This window comes from Pogoniulus pusillus, chromosome 15 (assembly GCF_015220805.1).
Source record: "Pogoniulus pusillus isolate bPogPus1 chromosome 15, bPogPus1.pri, whole genome shotgun sequence".
In the NCBI taxonomy this organism is placed as follows: Eukaryota; Metazoa; Chordata; class Aves; order Piciformes; family Lybiidae; genus Pogoniulus; species Pogoniulus pusillus.
The window spans coordinates 10,171,486-10,187,303 of NC_087278.1; the positions used below are offsets into that span (position 1 = coordinate 10,171,486).

Here is a 15,818-nt window from a genome sequence, read left to right on the forward strand (position 1 = left end):
CTCTGTTGCCCTTCTGATTCTTGGTACCTTTTGAGGCAGCAGGGGAGCATCAGACATGCTTTGCATCTTGGTCTTTCTGTCCTCTTAGGAACAGAACTGTTGTGTGAGTCTGGAATATTTGTCTCTGCTGGAGTGGGTTCTCCTGCCTCTCTGTGCTGATTTATGGCACAGAAAAGAAAGCTATGAAGGGGCCAAAATTGAAGGTGAGTTATCAGTGTGTGTGGCTCCCATTTGGGCATACTTTAGATGCAGAATGACTCGCTGATGATGTTTTCTCCATGTTCATCTCAGGTACAAATTATGTCCTGGATGCTCTTTCATCAGTGCCTTCTCTGAAGTAGTCTGCTGAGGGATTTGGTCTTTTTCTGTCCCCTGTGATGCTACTTTGGGATGCCCATTGCGAGGAAAGGGAGCTGCCATGCTGTGCAAGCTGCCCTCACAGCACTCGAGGGGGTTCGTTCCCTATTATAGATGCCCTTTTGTTCCCTGCCGTTGCAGGGAGAGGAGCTTTCCAGGAGGGGGATGAAGAAGCCAGGCTTAATGGTCTTAAAAGTGGATTGATTTTTTTTTTTTTTTTTTAATTTTGTGAGGGAAGGCCTGGAAGTTGTTTCTCTCTAACTATTTCCAGATGGTGCTGCTGGAACACAAAGATTTCCAGTGTGTTTGGGATGGCGGCAGCCGAGACCCCCCCCAGCCGCCCTCCCCCCGGCACTTCCTGTGCAGCTCCACAATCCTGCAGACTTAATCAGAAACAGCCCTGGCTGCTGAGGCACTCCTGAAGCTTGCCTTTTCTTCACCCTCTGCCCCAAGCCCTGTGATTTCTCTTTCCTCCAGACTTTTTAACCCCTTGACATTGCTGCTCTGGCCCATCGTCGTGACCACCTCACTTCTCTCCTTCCTCAGGATGGCTGTATGCAGTGCCCTGGAGGTGAAACTGTGTGACTGGACTGCTCAGAGAAATGGTGTCTTTGGGGAAAGGGAAGCTAGTTTTTAACGTGAACCTGGGAAATAATTTCAGTACCTATCTGGGGCAGCTTGTGCAATGAGGCCAGCATGTCCAGGACACAGAAGATTTCTCTCGCCCATTTGCCTGAAGCACCTGGTATGCAGCATGATTTAGTCTGAATTGTGCTGTTGTGCTTCTATGCCTTTTTTTTCCCTGCCAATTTTCCTAAAAGCGAGGCAGGTTTAATTTTATTTCACAGTCTCTTCATGCACACCAAATTACTTGTAGCTTTCTCTTCTGCAAGTAATGTAACAAGCCTGATTTAATTTTGGAAAGTAGGAGAATTCTTCTAGCCTTTGAGCAACAGCCTCTGAGTATCTGTAAAATCAGCCATGAAGCTTGTGATCAACTGACTTCCCTTCTGGATCTGTCATCCCTATCTGGTCTATCATTTCCTTGTCCTGTTCTCTCCCATAGTTTCCATTATGTTTTTTTAAGAAAGCAGAAGCATTAAAGCCATCTATTAAGGCAAAACTCTGTAGTATTCCTCATCTATTGAAACCTCATAGCCATCACATTTGAGCAAGATGAATTTTTATGCCATGAGCATGTTGCTTTGCAATGAGTGGCTTTGCATGAATTGTGTGAAATGCTTCTGCAGCCCTGTGTAACAATTACGGCATCCAAAGCTGCCCCCGGTGCTGCTGTTTAAAGCCTCGTTATGTGACCTGGCCTGTTCCTGTTGAGTAAGAGTGGAAGTGAAGATGAGCTGTCATTTTAAAATGCTTCTGCCTAGTAAAAGAGGAGGGAAATCAATATTCTTTGCTATTGACTTCTGTGCATGCACTGTGTCCTTGTATTTACTGGATCATAGACGTCACACTGTGCACAGTATTCCCAGGGGCTTTAGCTTGCACTGGATCTATTGTTGCCAACATAGGTCATGGACCAGCAGAGGCAGGCTGTATTTGCTTTATGCCTAGAGAAGTATGAGGATACTGCCATATGTGGTCTGAAAAAAAGAGAAGTGTGTGCTTTTCACATTTAAATTACAGTAAATTAATGAGATCTCATCTCTTTGAAAAGCTGAAAACGCCCCTTGGCTGATCTGGAAAATGAAAAACCCAATTGGTGCAGAGCAGCTTCTGACCTCCAGAAAGCTTCTTCCATTATTTATATATTCAGGGAAGAATCGACATTGTTATAAAAGACTCTTGGTGAAACACGTCAGTTTTAGCTTTCCCATTTCAGCTGTGGAAGTGCTTTCTGTGTATGAAGGTCCCCCCTTTTCTCTGCAAACCCAGACATCTCTATTGTAACTTCGTACAGATGCTGTCACCTCGAAACTCGAGCGTGCATTTGTAAACTTGTTCCGTATGGAATTTGTTAAGGCACCCAAAGGTTTAAATACTGTCTTCCTGTGTGCTTTGGTCAGATGTGTGTTTGTGTGTATGCCACTCTGCCGCTTCTCCTGGGCCAGCCAGTTCTTGTTTCTGTAGTATGTCATGGAATTTGTGGATCAGAAGCACCAGGAGGTTGGAGCCAAGAAAATATGTATTTCAAATACAGAAAATTCCACTGACGTATTTGGGTGGCTTTGCAGGGACCCTGTTCGACAGGGATGCAGCCTGCACCGGAGTTGCCCTGTTCCATCATGCTGGCCACCTCGTGGGCTTGCCTAGCTAACTGCTCCAAACTATTCGAACTCTGGTCAGGGCAGAAAGCTATTTTTACTGATCTGACATCACCTTCCTTTCTCGTCCTTACTGTATCTCTAGGCTTCCCGCCCGGGGAGCCTCTGGCGGGCCTGGCCTCCCTCCATCCTGCCCGTGAGTGATGGCTGGGGCGGAGGGGGCCCTGCAGATCCCACGCTGGCTGGTGAGCTGGCCGTGGTTGAAGAGCACCATGTCCCCGTTACAGAGACAGGCGTCCAGCTTTGGAGAGCCTTGAAGCCAGGGTGGGTGCCCGGAGGGGGACCCCCTTGTGCTGCGGGGCTGGAGGGACAGAGAGGCTGGCAGCAAGGAGTCCTGTCAGCCACCTGGCGGGGGGCATCGGAGGCCCTGCCTGGCACAGGAGCGCTCCTGTCTCATGCACCCAGTGTGCCAGCTTCTGCTGAGAACAGGAGGGGAAACCTGGTGTGGAGCGGGAGGGCCGGGCCGGAGGCCGCTGTCACTGTGGCAACAGGGACAGAATTCCAGGAAGGAAGAGAGGCCGGATGGGCCTCCATCCCGGCTTTGCCAGGCCCCGGCCTCCAGGCGCTGGAGCAGGGAGCCTGCAGGCGCTTCCCTGTTCCCACGGGGGCAGCCATCAGCGTCGGCCCCGCTGCGGCTGCGGCACTGCCCCGGCCGCAGCGGCTCTGTTTTTCTGTCCCTCCAGAATTGGCCTGGGTAATTTAGGAGGGCGTGGGAAGCCAGGGCTTTGCTAGCCTGCATACATCTTCCTGGCTGTCAGTGGCAGTGGCAGCAGTGTGCTTGGTGTGGCATTCTTTATCAAAATCTCAGGCTTTTAGTCCCTAAATGCACTGAAGGGGAAAAAAAGAAAGGTGTGCACAAGGAGTAAAATGCAAGTTCTGTTACTTGCATTTAGAAAATCATCTGGGCTGTTGATGTCAGGACACTAACAAGGAAAAACATAAAATCCTTTGCCAGATGATGCTTGTGCACCTGGAAAGTGGCCAAAGCCAGGGAGCAAGTTTAATTGAAAGTGAAGAGAGCTGAAGGGAATCATCTGACACTATAGATGCAGTTATTGGAACTGCAATGATTAGCAAGAGCTATGTATCAAATTAGGGTAACTATCAAGGGAGAAGGGTAACATTAAGATCCATTTAAAAACTACTTCAGTTTTTCATTAATAATTGGTAATTCAGCCTTTGCTGCTGCTTTCCCCATTAGTTTTATCCAGACACCATTTGGGGTAGGGATATGGCACACAACTGAGAAGGCTGAACACATCACATACATGGGGCTGAAGAAATGAGTATCTCCGTTTTTGTTTGTGAGCTACAGTTTGTGCAAGTAAAGCCATAATGAATAATTGCCTTTTTTCTTGGTGACTTATAGGGTCAAGGCTTTTAAAATTTGACCAGTGCTCTGCCACAGTTAAAGTACTAAAAAGCTTTTTTCCAGACTCACTCCCATCCTCCAGTGTAAGGCTTCTTTCTTGCTGTACAAGGAGTAAAGTACAACAGATAGTGAAAACACAGGGCTGTGGTGAGCAGTGCTGGGATTTGTCTGGCTCACAAGCTTTACTTCTTTGTAAGTGTCACTTTCAGATTAATAGCTTTGTTGGCAGTGTTTTCAGCTTTTTTTGGGGGGGAGGAGGGGAAACATCTTCTTATCCATATTCTAGAAAAGTGGGTTCTGTTTGTCTTTGATAAATATGCAGCTTGTGCTTTCTCACTTCTTCAAAATCATATCTTTATTTTGGGGGGAACAAATAATTTCTTGTAGCCTTTATTTTATTGCTCTTTGTAGTCCAGGAGTTTCTGGCTTTCCAGAGCGGGGCCTCTCCCATACCATTTTCGTCCAAGCCAACAGGTTGCTGTGCTGCCTGTAATTCTCGGGTAGCAGCCAGAGCAGAGGCAGATAAGCTCCTCTCATATCAGTTTTGGTGCTGTTGATTAGAACCTGCGAGGTGGCTGTAAAACTCAAAAGAATTGCATGGGCTTCACTCTACTTTTCTCAGCATCGTTAGGAAAGCAGATCCAGGGAAGAGATTTCTTGGTCATGTTTCTGAGGCTGTCATTGCTATCAAAAGGACTCAACACTTCAAATTCAGCAGGAATTGATTGATTGGCTGGGGAAATCTGGAAGAACTTAACTCAGCTAACAGTTCCTAACAGTAGTATTTTAACCTGCAGGTTTTAGGTATAGTTTAAGTGTCAAGAAACAACTGCTAATCAGACCTCACTGCTTGTTGCATCTGACAAAATGGCAAGTCCATGATGTAAAACTAATTTCAAAACAAATCAAGTTAGGTCAAGGAGAATTATTGCCTCTTAAAGCTAAAGTTTAGGTCCTACTTTTTTTTTTTTTTTTTTTTTTTTTTTTTCCCCCCCCATTTTTTCCCCTCTTTAAGAGGACTTTCAGACCTCCCATTACATACTACAGCTGTGACCTTTCCTCCAGAGGACTGATTTTGCCCCAGTCCTCTGTGGCTTCTCATAGGCTTTGCAGATGCTGTTAACTCACTTCTCAGTGGTATTCTGGCTTATTGACAGTTCTTCTTGTTTTCAAGATATATCTAATTCAGCAATTAAACAATTATCAAGTTCAGAGATGTCAAAAGCCCCAGTGACCCAAAAGCCTGGTTGATTTTGCAAGTGCAGGAGCATCTCCTTTGCTCTTCAGTCATCTGCAAATGGCTGCACAGTGTTTACCTTGTGACTCAAGATGGTACCCATGGCCGGCAGTTTGTAGCAGCCTTTAGTGTTACAAATGCCAATGAGAAAGAACTTGTGTTAGCAAGGCTGGGAAATTAAATAAGGGGAGGAAATTAAAGTACAGAGCAAAGGTTAAAGGCTTTGTGAGTGAGTTGTGACTTTCATCATGTTAAATCCAGTTGACTGGCACAGAAACTATTACTAGGGTGTAACCACAGTGCTCACACATCCTATGGAAGTGTGGAAGCCCATCTGTGAGACTGTCGATTTTATTCAAACCCTATCACAATATGTGTTGCAGAAACCTGATGTGTTCTGTATTAGCTTCTTTCCTCCCCTCCTTCCCTCTCTAAAGCAAATCGCAAGTACCTGAGAAATGCCTTTCAGTGGTAAACAAAGTAATGAAACATCCTAGTGTCAATTTGATTTGGTTTTGCAAGCTAGTGCTGCCTAACTCAATTTCTGTGGGAACGTCTGGTTCCATGTTGGTATGGAGAGAGAAATGTAATTGGCAGGAGGGAGCCAGGAGAGAGGTGTTGTCTGGGGATTCCCTTTCCCACCAGACTGCTGCCAGAAGGCAGGCTCCCTCTGTTTTTGTGGGCAGGGTATTTGTATGGGTCAAACCTTCCTCCTCTCTTTTCACTTCCATTTTGTGACACTGTTTTTTGTGCATGTGCAGGAAGAGAAGAAGATTGAGCTGTATTCCCAGCCTCTTGCTGTCAGTTGCCTGCTAACTAACAGGGTTTCTGTCTGCATATTGCTGGACTGTCCTGTTCCAGTTGCAGGAGTTTAACACTTTCACTTCTTGCTCTGTTTAGTTTTCAACAAAAGCAAACTCTTTATGGAATAATCATGCAGCAGGCCCTGAATTCACCATTAGTGACCTGTAAAATTGGCAGCACTGGAGATTATTGGCGGGAGACGGTTTCCCTAGGCGCTTCCTGCCTTCTCTTGGAGAGCTAAGTTCAATTAGAGCAATGATACGCACAGCAGGGATGTTGCAAAGCGTTCAGTACTTGGTGGTAGCATTGCTTTATGAAAGGCAGAGATATCTTTGGCCTTTTTGTGACCTTAATGCTGCAACTGCTACCCTCTTTCTAATCTCCGTATTCTCCAAACTCTCACTTTGCTTAATAAAACCTTTCACCTCTTCTTTCACCTTCCAATGAGACCATATCCCTCCAGTGTTTTTAGTTTGTGATTTTTGGAGTTTGCCTTCCTAAAACATGCTGGAGATTGCTGACAGTGGGTTTTGGTTGTGGTTTTGGTGGTGGTGGTTTTTCCTTTTCTCCCCCTTGCCCCGCCCGAATTCCACTCAGTTTTTCTTGGTTTATTTTTGTGACCTGTCACGTACTGTGGGCTGCTCTCAGGTCTTTTCCTTTTCATAGTCTTGTGATTTTCTTCTGCTTATGAAACTGTTCTGTTTCTACAGGTGGTTTCTGGTCATCGAGGTTCTTTGACTCCAGGAAATGCCACACAGTTCAATTTTGTCTCTCTCTGACAGAGCCTTGTGGTGACAGTCCCTTTTATTAGTCACTGATGTGAAGAACCTTGCAGTACAAGTGGTGTTGAAAGCATATCTGGAATGAATTAACGGTCTTTCAGGAGCAGACTATCTCTCCTGATACAAAGTGGATGCTTATGGCATTTAGATCAAACTTGGTAAACTGTAGCATGTGAGAGAAACAATCACAGCGATTTCTTACAATGTGTACACATGGGAGGGGAAAAGTACGAGCTGTGCTTTTTCATTGTGGTGTTGCTTGAGTTTTAATTAAGTTCACATTTGAAACCCAACAGCTTTGGGTGGTGCTGTAGCTGTTGGTCTCCACTTGCTTCTTCTGACTTCTGTGTCTTCCCTCTGTTTCTCTTATTATTTCTGGAGTTTTATGCTTTACCTGCTTGCTGGCAGCTAGTATTTGAGAACGATGTACTCGCTGGGTGGTCAGCCTAAGTAATTACTGCTAATCTCCAAAACCTGGTTGCCAGAAGTCTCCTTGTCCTTGAAGCTCTCATACTGTGAGTGCTACTGTAGCATTAGTATGAGAGTCTGGATGTTTCCTGGCAAGTTTCCATGGAAAGTCCCCTGGGCAGGTTTGAGGTAAAACAGAAGAGAGGGAGGACGAATACAAACTTAAAATAGCATTGCTAATCCTTGTATTGAAATAGCACCTTGCTTTTTAGCAGAAGTTGTTAAGGTGTTCCTGTGTAAACTGTGAAACCGCCAGTGGCCACACACCCCCTATGTAAGGCAGAAGACCTCTTTCTCTTGTAGGAGTTGGCTTGTTTAAGCCAAATATCCCAGCACAATCCCCCAAACATCCCAACAAAAGCTTTCTGACAACGATCCTACGTCTTGGTCAACTTCATGCTCAGAATATTTTTACTTCTGACAATCTGTTTTTCTGTGTGTTGTCAGGGTCTTCCCCTTGGGCTTCTCTCTCCACCCTCCTTCCCCAAGAGCTGCTGCACAAAGTGCAGGGCTGGCTTAGGAGTTTCTCCTCAGGAGTCATAACAGGAGATAACAATAGACTTAAAAACTGGCTGTGGAGGATGACTGCCAGACTCCTTCCCTCCTCTTAGCAATGTCCTAGAAGTTGCTTGTGAATGCACAGGGGTACCAGGTTGGAATAGGTACAGGCGCTATCTAGTTCAGTTTATCCTCCCCCAGAGATAAAGGTGCACACAGGGGGTACGTGTGAGTGCCCTCTCCCCGTTTTGAATTGTAGATGTTGGAGGGAGAGTAACAAAATAAATTAAGAAGCAGAAATAAACATTTAGTAAGCATGGTGAAGTAGATTATCTTGATCTCCATGGTACTGTTATCCAGAAGCATTGGAGGTTCATGCAGTCCTGCAGAGCAGGATGATGGGGCTGCCGGTAGTACAGAATGTGTAGGCTCAGGATCTCTTCTTGGGTGAAGGAAGAAAGTTAAAGATTAATTTCCTGTTGGGAGTGTGTTAGGTATTTCTCAGGCTTATCAGGGTATTTGAAGTTACACCAACTGCTTTTTAAATGAACTCAGTGTGAATGTTAAACTATTAGTGTAGTTTTGTTAAGGAGAAAATTGGTGCTTCTGTTGCTAACATTTAGTAAAGTGTTTCTTCAAGACCGGGCAAGGTAGGCAGCAGCTTCTGTAATTCCAGTTTCATGATGGCAAATGAAAATTGCATATAAAAGTTATTTACGAAACTACAAAAAACATACACAGCTGTAATTAGGGGATGGGTAAGATTAATTTATGCTTATTTTATGGCTTTAATTTTTTTTTAACCTCTTCCTTCTGCATAATTTGGCATATGCAGTTGAAAATTAATTTTAGGGGCATTGGCTAACAGGGGAAGATAGGAGGTTAGCAGAACACTTTAATCTTGGTTTGTACTTCCTGATTTCATGCAATTTTTGGTTTTGGCTGAGTTAAGGCAGATGTGTAATTCCTTGGTTTCTGCTCTGTGTAACCCCCTGCATTCATTTTTTGTTTTCATGTCTTGCAGAACGAGCCTCTGACTTCAGGTTATCATGGATACCCAGCAAGAGACAATCAAGTAAGAGTCTGATTGCAGTAAATATGTGTGCATGTCTCTGGACAAAACATCCATAAGCGTACAACATCTTCCTTTCTGTCTTGTTATGGAGTGGAAATTGTTTTGTTCTTCTGTGGAATGCTTGTGGAGATAGATGTGGTAAACTGAATGTGTGGTGTGGGGTTTTGTGTGGCTTCCAGCAGTATGTGGCAAAGTGCCTGGTAAGGGGTTAAACGTGATCCACATTGCTAATGGCTCAGGAAATTTTTTATCCTTAAAAATGTTGTAACTTAAAATCTCTGTCCTAAGTTTCTACTATTATCTCCTCAGTGTTAATGAATGTAGATGTTCAGTGCCAGTGCATGCTTGGCCCTGTTTTATACTTACTGCTGTAACTCTAGCATCCGGGGAGCAAAACAACACTGAGTTTTTGTGAGAGCTTGCTTTGCTGGTGGAGTAGGGAATGACAAGTCCCGTTGGGTTGTTTCTGTGAGCTTGTCTTGCTTCCCTGTCAAGTACTGCAGGGCCCCTGCCCCTTGCTCTTGCTCAGGATGTTCACCTACAGCAGTAAAAATTATACTGTTCTTCAGTGCATTGCATCTGTAAGCATTCTCTTGCCTCCTAGCAGAAGACAGAGAAATCCCAGTTGATGAATTTGTGCAATGGAAGGAGAAGATGCTCTGGAACAAATGAAATCTAATGGGGTGCAAGATGCAACTGTCATGCATTAAACCTCTTTCCTAGAATGAAGGTTTTTTTCAGTGTTCTGCAGTGATACTGCAAAACAGAGGGTGAGCCAGTGTAACAGGAAATTAATATGCACAGAAAATCAATAATGCAGCACATTTCAGTAATGAGCAAATAAGAAAACCAAAATAAAATTCTTTAATACTCTCAAGTATTGCTATACACAGGAAGTGATTTTCATCATGTCTTGATGAGGCCTCAGTATATGTAGCAAGAGCTTTGCAGGAGATGTTTTTGTGAAGGAAGTGCAGCCTCAGCAGCTGAACAGCTCAAATCTTTGGTGCTTGTAATATGTGTACAAATTTCCATATAGGAGGAAATTATTCAGAATGTCTACTGGGATATATTAAACTGTTATCTAGCTCAAATAAATGTTACATGAGAGTTGTGTTCCTACTCTAGGCAGGATAAGTAAGGTGTGCTAGGTTAAGAGGCAGAACCAGTCCCAGATCCTTACAGCAGTTTACATCTGCTTTTGGCTTTTCCATTCTGATGGCACCCTCTGCACCTTATTTTTGGCTTCATTCTACCTATCCACTTAGGAGTGTTTTGTTTTGGTGACTACCAGCATGTCCTGCTTCACAGGATTTCTCTTTCTTATCCCTTAATAACTCTTCTAGTTTAAAAGTCCAGAACTGCTGTTTCTGGATGCTCCCCAGATCAGTGGAGATTGGCAAGAGAAGCTGTAGAGCAGCCAGGGCATGAAATGAGAATTACAGCTTGGGCATCCCTGCAGGGCTCTGTATAGCAAGTATGTTATCAAGTGTGTGTATGTATTTCAGAATGCAGATAGCTTTATGTAAATTTCTTAGTGGACACACAGCTTCAGTTTAATTCAGGTCTTTTCAATTTAGTGAATTCTTGTGGGGGGAAAAAAAAGCCAAATATTTTAAATTTAATCCCCATCCCCCTACCTCCCTTGCTCTCAGTAATATCTTGATCTGTGGTGTGTATTTGTCCTTCTGTCTTGATTTTGGCCCTTAAGCATGCTAAATTCAGGTCTGTTTTTCGCTAATGAAGTTTCAAGGCTTTTAGCTAATCTGATTGGGAGCCTCTAACATGATAGCATCAGAGAAAGACGTCTCCTGTTCTAACATGATAGCATCAGAGAAAGAAGTCTCCTGTTGCCACAATCTGTGGGATACAGCAATGGCTGATCTGTCATCTGCCTTTCTGCATTAGGGAAGAAGGAAGAAAGTGGTGTGGGAATACAGGTAGTGGTCCTGACCCTGTAACAAGAAGTAAATACGAGATTCAGGAGTAATTGTCATTTGCCTCAGATTAGGAGCTAGCTTTGACCTGGTGAGTGCCAAGTGTTTGTATGTTGCTCTCTCACATTGCAGTTCTTGTAAATACTTGTGCTGCTTTTTGCTACAATGTTTTTCTTAGCAGAAGTAGCAAAGAAGTACTTTGTTTTCAGGATTCTCATCGTTTGATGACAGTAGACCTGCTACAAATTCTGTGGACATAACGTGTTCTTTCTTTCATCTTGTGTAGTATCCTGCTCCTTCATTTGTTTGAATGTAATTTTTGCTCCTTTAGGCTCTAAATGCCATTAATTACTGGCTGCAAACCTTTCACTATGCTGTTTTTACACCCTCTAGTGGTTAAATCATACCCAGATGTTCCAGATAGTTTTTCTTCCTGCCGGTGGAAATAAGTGATTTATTTGAGTCTTTGCTTTGGCTGTTTGAGAATGCTTAGGTCTGCAGTAACAAGCTTGTTCTGTGTCCTTTCCCAAATATTGACGTATTCTGTCATCATCAAGCATGGGCAGCAGCACCGAGGCAGATGAGATGGGTTTATGTTGAAGTTGCTACTTGTTGCATGATTCCTTTATGATAACCCAGCTTTGGGTTGTTGCCTGACTCCCTTGTTCCTCGCCTGTCCTGCAAGAGCCTGGGGACCATGTCTGTCGAATCACTGTGATGCATATTGGCCCAGAAAGAGAGGGTTCTTTGGTGAAGTGTTGCACTGCCGGGTCTACATTACAGCCATACAAGGAGATGAAGAGCTCTCTGGGACTGCTTTTGAGAATTCAGGTTTTGCTCTGTGGATGTCTAATGCATATGCAGGAATGGCAGAATACCTTTACTTCTCCCCAGAGCTAGATTGATGGCAGGGAGGAAGCCCTCAGTAAAGGGGAAAATAAGGGAAGTGTTAGTGCAACATCGTTAACTGAGATAAGAACCGAGTCTGTTGGTGAGGAGAGCTTATCCTCTGGGGGCTGTTCAGTTCTTAATCCCTCTGTTAGGCCTGCCAACAAAATGGTGTTTCTTTTTTTTTTTTTTTGCAATACGAGGCCTGCCTAAAATGCAGTGAACCAAGACTTCCTTGCTTCATTTCCCAAGCTGTGACAAATAGCTCTGAGGTACTGTGAGTTGGAAAATAACTGGTACAGCTATACTGATAAAACTTCTACATATAGACAAACTCATCAAGAATAAATACCTCTAGAGAGCTATTTCATGTTAACTGTGCCAGCTCATTTTCTATATAGCCAGGCCTATGTCATACTGCTCTAGTGCTTTTCATGTCAAAATATATTAGACATGATACCTGAAATTTGAGTGCTGAATACTGGCACTTCTGTGACAGAATTTGGCAACTGCATAGAATAGTTTTATTTCCCATCAGGAAGCAAAATGAGCAAGAGCACTTTGTTTAGCTGCCACTGAAGGGAAGCGAGGAGGAGGGAGTGTTTATGGAAGCAAGAGGTAATTGTACACACCAAGATTGGGTCAGGATGTTAGAGCTATTACACCTCTTCTGTTATGGAAAATGATCCTCAGCTCTCACAACAGGTTAGGATGTTGGTTTGAAGCCTCTTTTAAAAGCTTGTACTTCCATGAGCACAATTCTTAAATCAAACTGGGCCATTGGCTCGATACTAATGCGGTGGAAACATCATTACCTATCACAAATGACACTTCCTTCAACAGCTTAATTTCAGTGGCTGGTTTTCCATCTGAGCACTGACCAGGCCTGACCTGTTGTTCTTGTGTATGCAGATGAGACTGCAGCCCAAGGTAGCGTGGGTGCCCATGGCAACTGCTGGGAACAGTGTTATCACTGTCCCCTCAGTTTGAGTTCAAGCTTAAGGTGAAATGCTGTTAAATCCTCTTCTATTGTCAGCCTGTTCCCCTGGGTCTCGCTGCTTTGGAGTATCTGTTGGGGCATCGTAGGCAGCAGGTGGCTGTGTGTAGTGCCCTCCCTGGAGCCACAATCTGGTCTGGGTGAACTGAACAGTGGGGGTGGCAGTTTCTGAGAACAGGAATCCCCCCTAGTTACTTTTCCCCCCCTGTTTGTTTATTTTGCCTAGTCCTTTCTGGTGTGGGGAGTTGGGCAAGGAAGCTCTTCATCCTGATATGTGAAGGGTGTGTGAGCTCCCATAGGGAGGCAGGCTTGCAGGTCACTGGGCTTCCTGTTGGAGCTGGCTGCACAGAGGTACTGCTGTTCTCATGAGTGGCTGCTCTTGGTGGTGGTCTCTCTGCAGTGAGCACTGGGGATCTCTGCAGAGATTTCAGAGGAGAGAAACCTATTCTCTCATCTGTGTGATCTGAGGCTCCTTTCCCTATCTCCCTTTTCTTTGTCATGTTGATGAACAAAGAATTCGTGGATATTGACACAACTTGATTAGCAACTCAATGGTTCAGTAGGAATTAGGATATCCACAAATTCTCTTAGTTTAGTATTAATACGGTTGAGATGCTCTTGCCATAAAACAAGAAAGAAGTGACCTTCTGGAGCAAAACGGTTTGGCCACATGTTTATTTTAAGTACCATGACAGCAGGAGCCACAGTCTCTCCAATGCCCTACTTGTGTTGGTCTTGGAACAAAAACTTTTCTCAAGAGTTTAAATCTGTAAGTAGTATTCCTGAAAAGCATTTTGGTTTTTAATTTGTTTTCCTGCTCATAAATAACCATGAAAATAAACCCTGTAGTGTGTGGGCTGACTGACTTGGTGAGATCATGGCAGTGGAAGTGTTAAGTTATTCAGGAGCTAGAACTGAAGCTTGTTTGTGGGTTTTTGGTTTGTTGGTTGCTTGCACTTTTGGTTAGAATAGAGCATATTTAAGACAAATACTTACACTGTGGGACAGAGGGAGGTTCTAGAAAGGCCTTAAATAAATTTTTAACACCTTGCTCCTTGAGTGAATAACCAGGTCAAAGATCATGAAGAGTGCCTCTTTGCTTGAAAGCAAGCAATCAAAAATTTGGAATGGGACCAAGATAATGAAGGAAACTATTCTAAACATCTTCCTTATGTTTAAAATGAGGTGAATCATACCTAAGACTGCCATATCTACTACTTCCTCTCTTCAGACAAGCTGTGAAATGTCTTCACTCTACACGAGAAAGGACCAAAGGATTAGACTGTTGCTGACTGAACTGCAGTGTCCCATAGAAACTAAGGAGCTTTAGAGAATGTAGTCTGGGCAAAAATGTCCATCATGTTTAGGAAATGGGAAGCATCTGTGAGGCAGTTGCACTCAGAGGAGTTCAGAGGTATGTAGTGGGATAAATGCTGGGGGTTACCATGTAGCACCTAAACTGTGAAGGATGTGGGCTAGTTAAGATGTGTTATGGAAAGGCATTTAACACTGCAGGAGGGGAGCAGTCTGAGAAATGCTTTACCAGATTGCATCCAATACTGCTTGTTATTCTCAGCACATTCAGAAGATTAAAAAAAGTGTTGATAGAGCTGAGAGAGTAAAATTAAAAGCAATGTAAATAATGATATCCAAGAAAGAAAATGGAGAGCAGAGTGTTTAGCTAAAAATGGAAGGAGTTGGTTACAAATTGAAGTTCAGTGAGTTGGAAGAAGAAAGATTAGTGTTGGTGGGTCCTATCTAGTAATGCTTCTCTCCTGAATCCAGAACCATTTGTTAAGACACTTGGTTGAGATCACTTGAAGTATGAAAAAATAGTTCTTTATTGTCTCAAGACCAGATTACATCCCACAGAAACTATAGAAAACTTTCAGGAATTGACATCAGGGAAAAAAAAAGTAACATATATCTCTAAATAACTGAGCTACTTTGTGAAATTTCACTCTGAACCAAGTTACTGTACTTATATTGGCCACATTCCCCCAGATCTCTCCTTTCCTTTCTGTTTGGCCAATTTCCTACCATCAAAACTCTTAAAATACTACAGGAAGCCTGGTGTCTTGCATTTGGCATGAGTCTTGCAGACAGATCAGTCTGGCTGTGTATTTCCCTCTTCCCTTGAGTCTGTTGCCTTTCAGCCTCTCTTGAACACAAGGCAGAGAACCCTTTCCATACGAAACCTGCAATACCTTTCATAAACACCTCCAGCAAGCTCCATACCAATGGATGTAAGGTGTTAAGACTTTATTTAAGGCCCCTCTGTTACTCAATAAAAAGAGAGGAAAAATAACCACGTGGAGAAAAGGCCTATAAGAGGACATGTGGGAATGCTTCCTGACAATTAGCTCTTTCAGTCCTATAAACAGCTTCTCAAGGGTAGTAACGATTACCTTGCCGATGACTACTCAGGCCAAAGCTGTGGAGTTGTAAGGTGTTGGCAGGAAATGGGCTACATGATGTAATACAAATTCCTTTCATATTTGAGTCCTCTGATTCAAGCAATTTCTTCTCTCTGCTTGGGCTTCGAAAGAGATCAGAAACATCCATGGGAGAAGAGCAGGAGACAACTTTTTCTCCTGCAGTATTGAAGTATCACTTGATGTCTGCAAGACTCTTGAAGACTCCCAAACTCCTGCTATTTTTGCAAGAGGGACATCTTCTTTAGATTTCTGCTTGAGAATGGTGATACAAGTGCTAGAGAGTGTGACATGTTAGAAGTAGTCTGTAAAATGATCAGCTGGAGAACCAAAACCAAATAGTGTGGAGAAAACAGCCTGTTGATGGATATTATATCCTATTGAGGTCATAAATGTGGCTATTCCGGGTCAGACAGAGGGTCTCTAGGGCAGTGTTTAGTAGCAGGTACTCAAAGCAAAGGGAGCAGCACCAAACTTTGGTGGTATTTCCCCTTCTCCATCATCTTAAAGCAATCCCAGGATTTTTGGTTTCCTGCACATAGACCTATTTATTTACTCACATACGTTTGATGGGGGAAAAGATCTTTAGTACACAGCTTACTCAAAACCGAAGTGGTTTTAAAGCTTTCAGAGGGGGAGATCTTAGGGTCTTAAGCTTGCACAGCTGCGCTGTCATTGCATGACTG

The 15,818-nt window shown here is 43.6% G+C and overlaps 1 protein-coding gene across 3 annotated transcripts in view; it reads left to right on the forward strand.

Moving 5' to 3' along the window:
• RBFOX2 (RNA binding fox-1 homolog 2) overlaps nt 1-15,818 on the forward strand; it is a 171,951-nt gene that overhangs the window by 29,224 nt on the left and 126,909 nt on the right. For all 3 annotated transcript variants that reach the window (XM_064155349.1, XM_064155350.1, XM_064155348.1), the window contains exon 2: nt 8,825-8,875. In XM_064155349.1, coding sequence (XP_064011419.1) covers nt 8,825-8,875 — 51 coding nt within the window. The remainder of the gene's footprint in view (nt 1-8,824; nt 8,876-15,818) is intronic.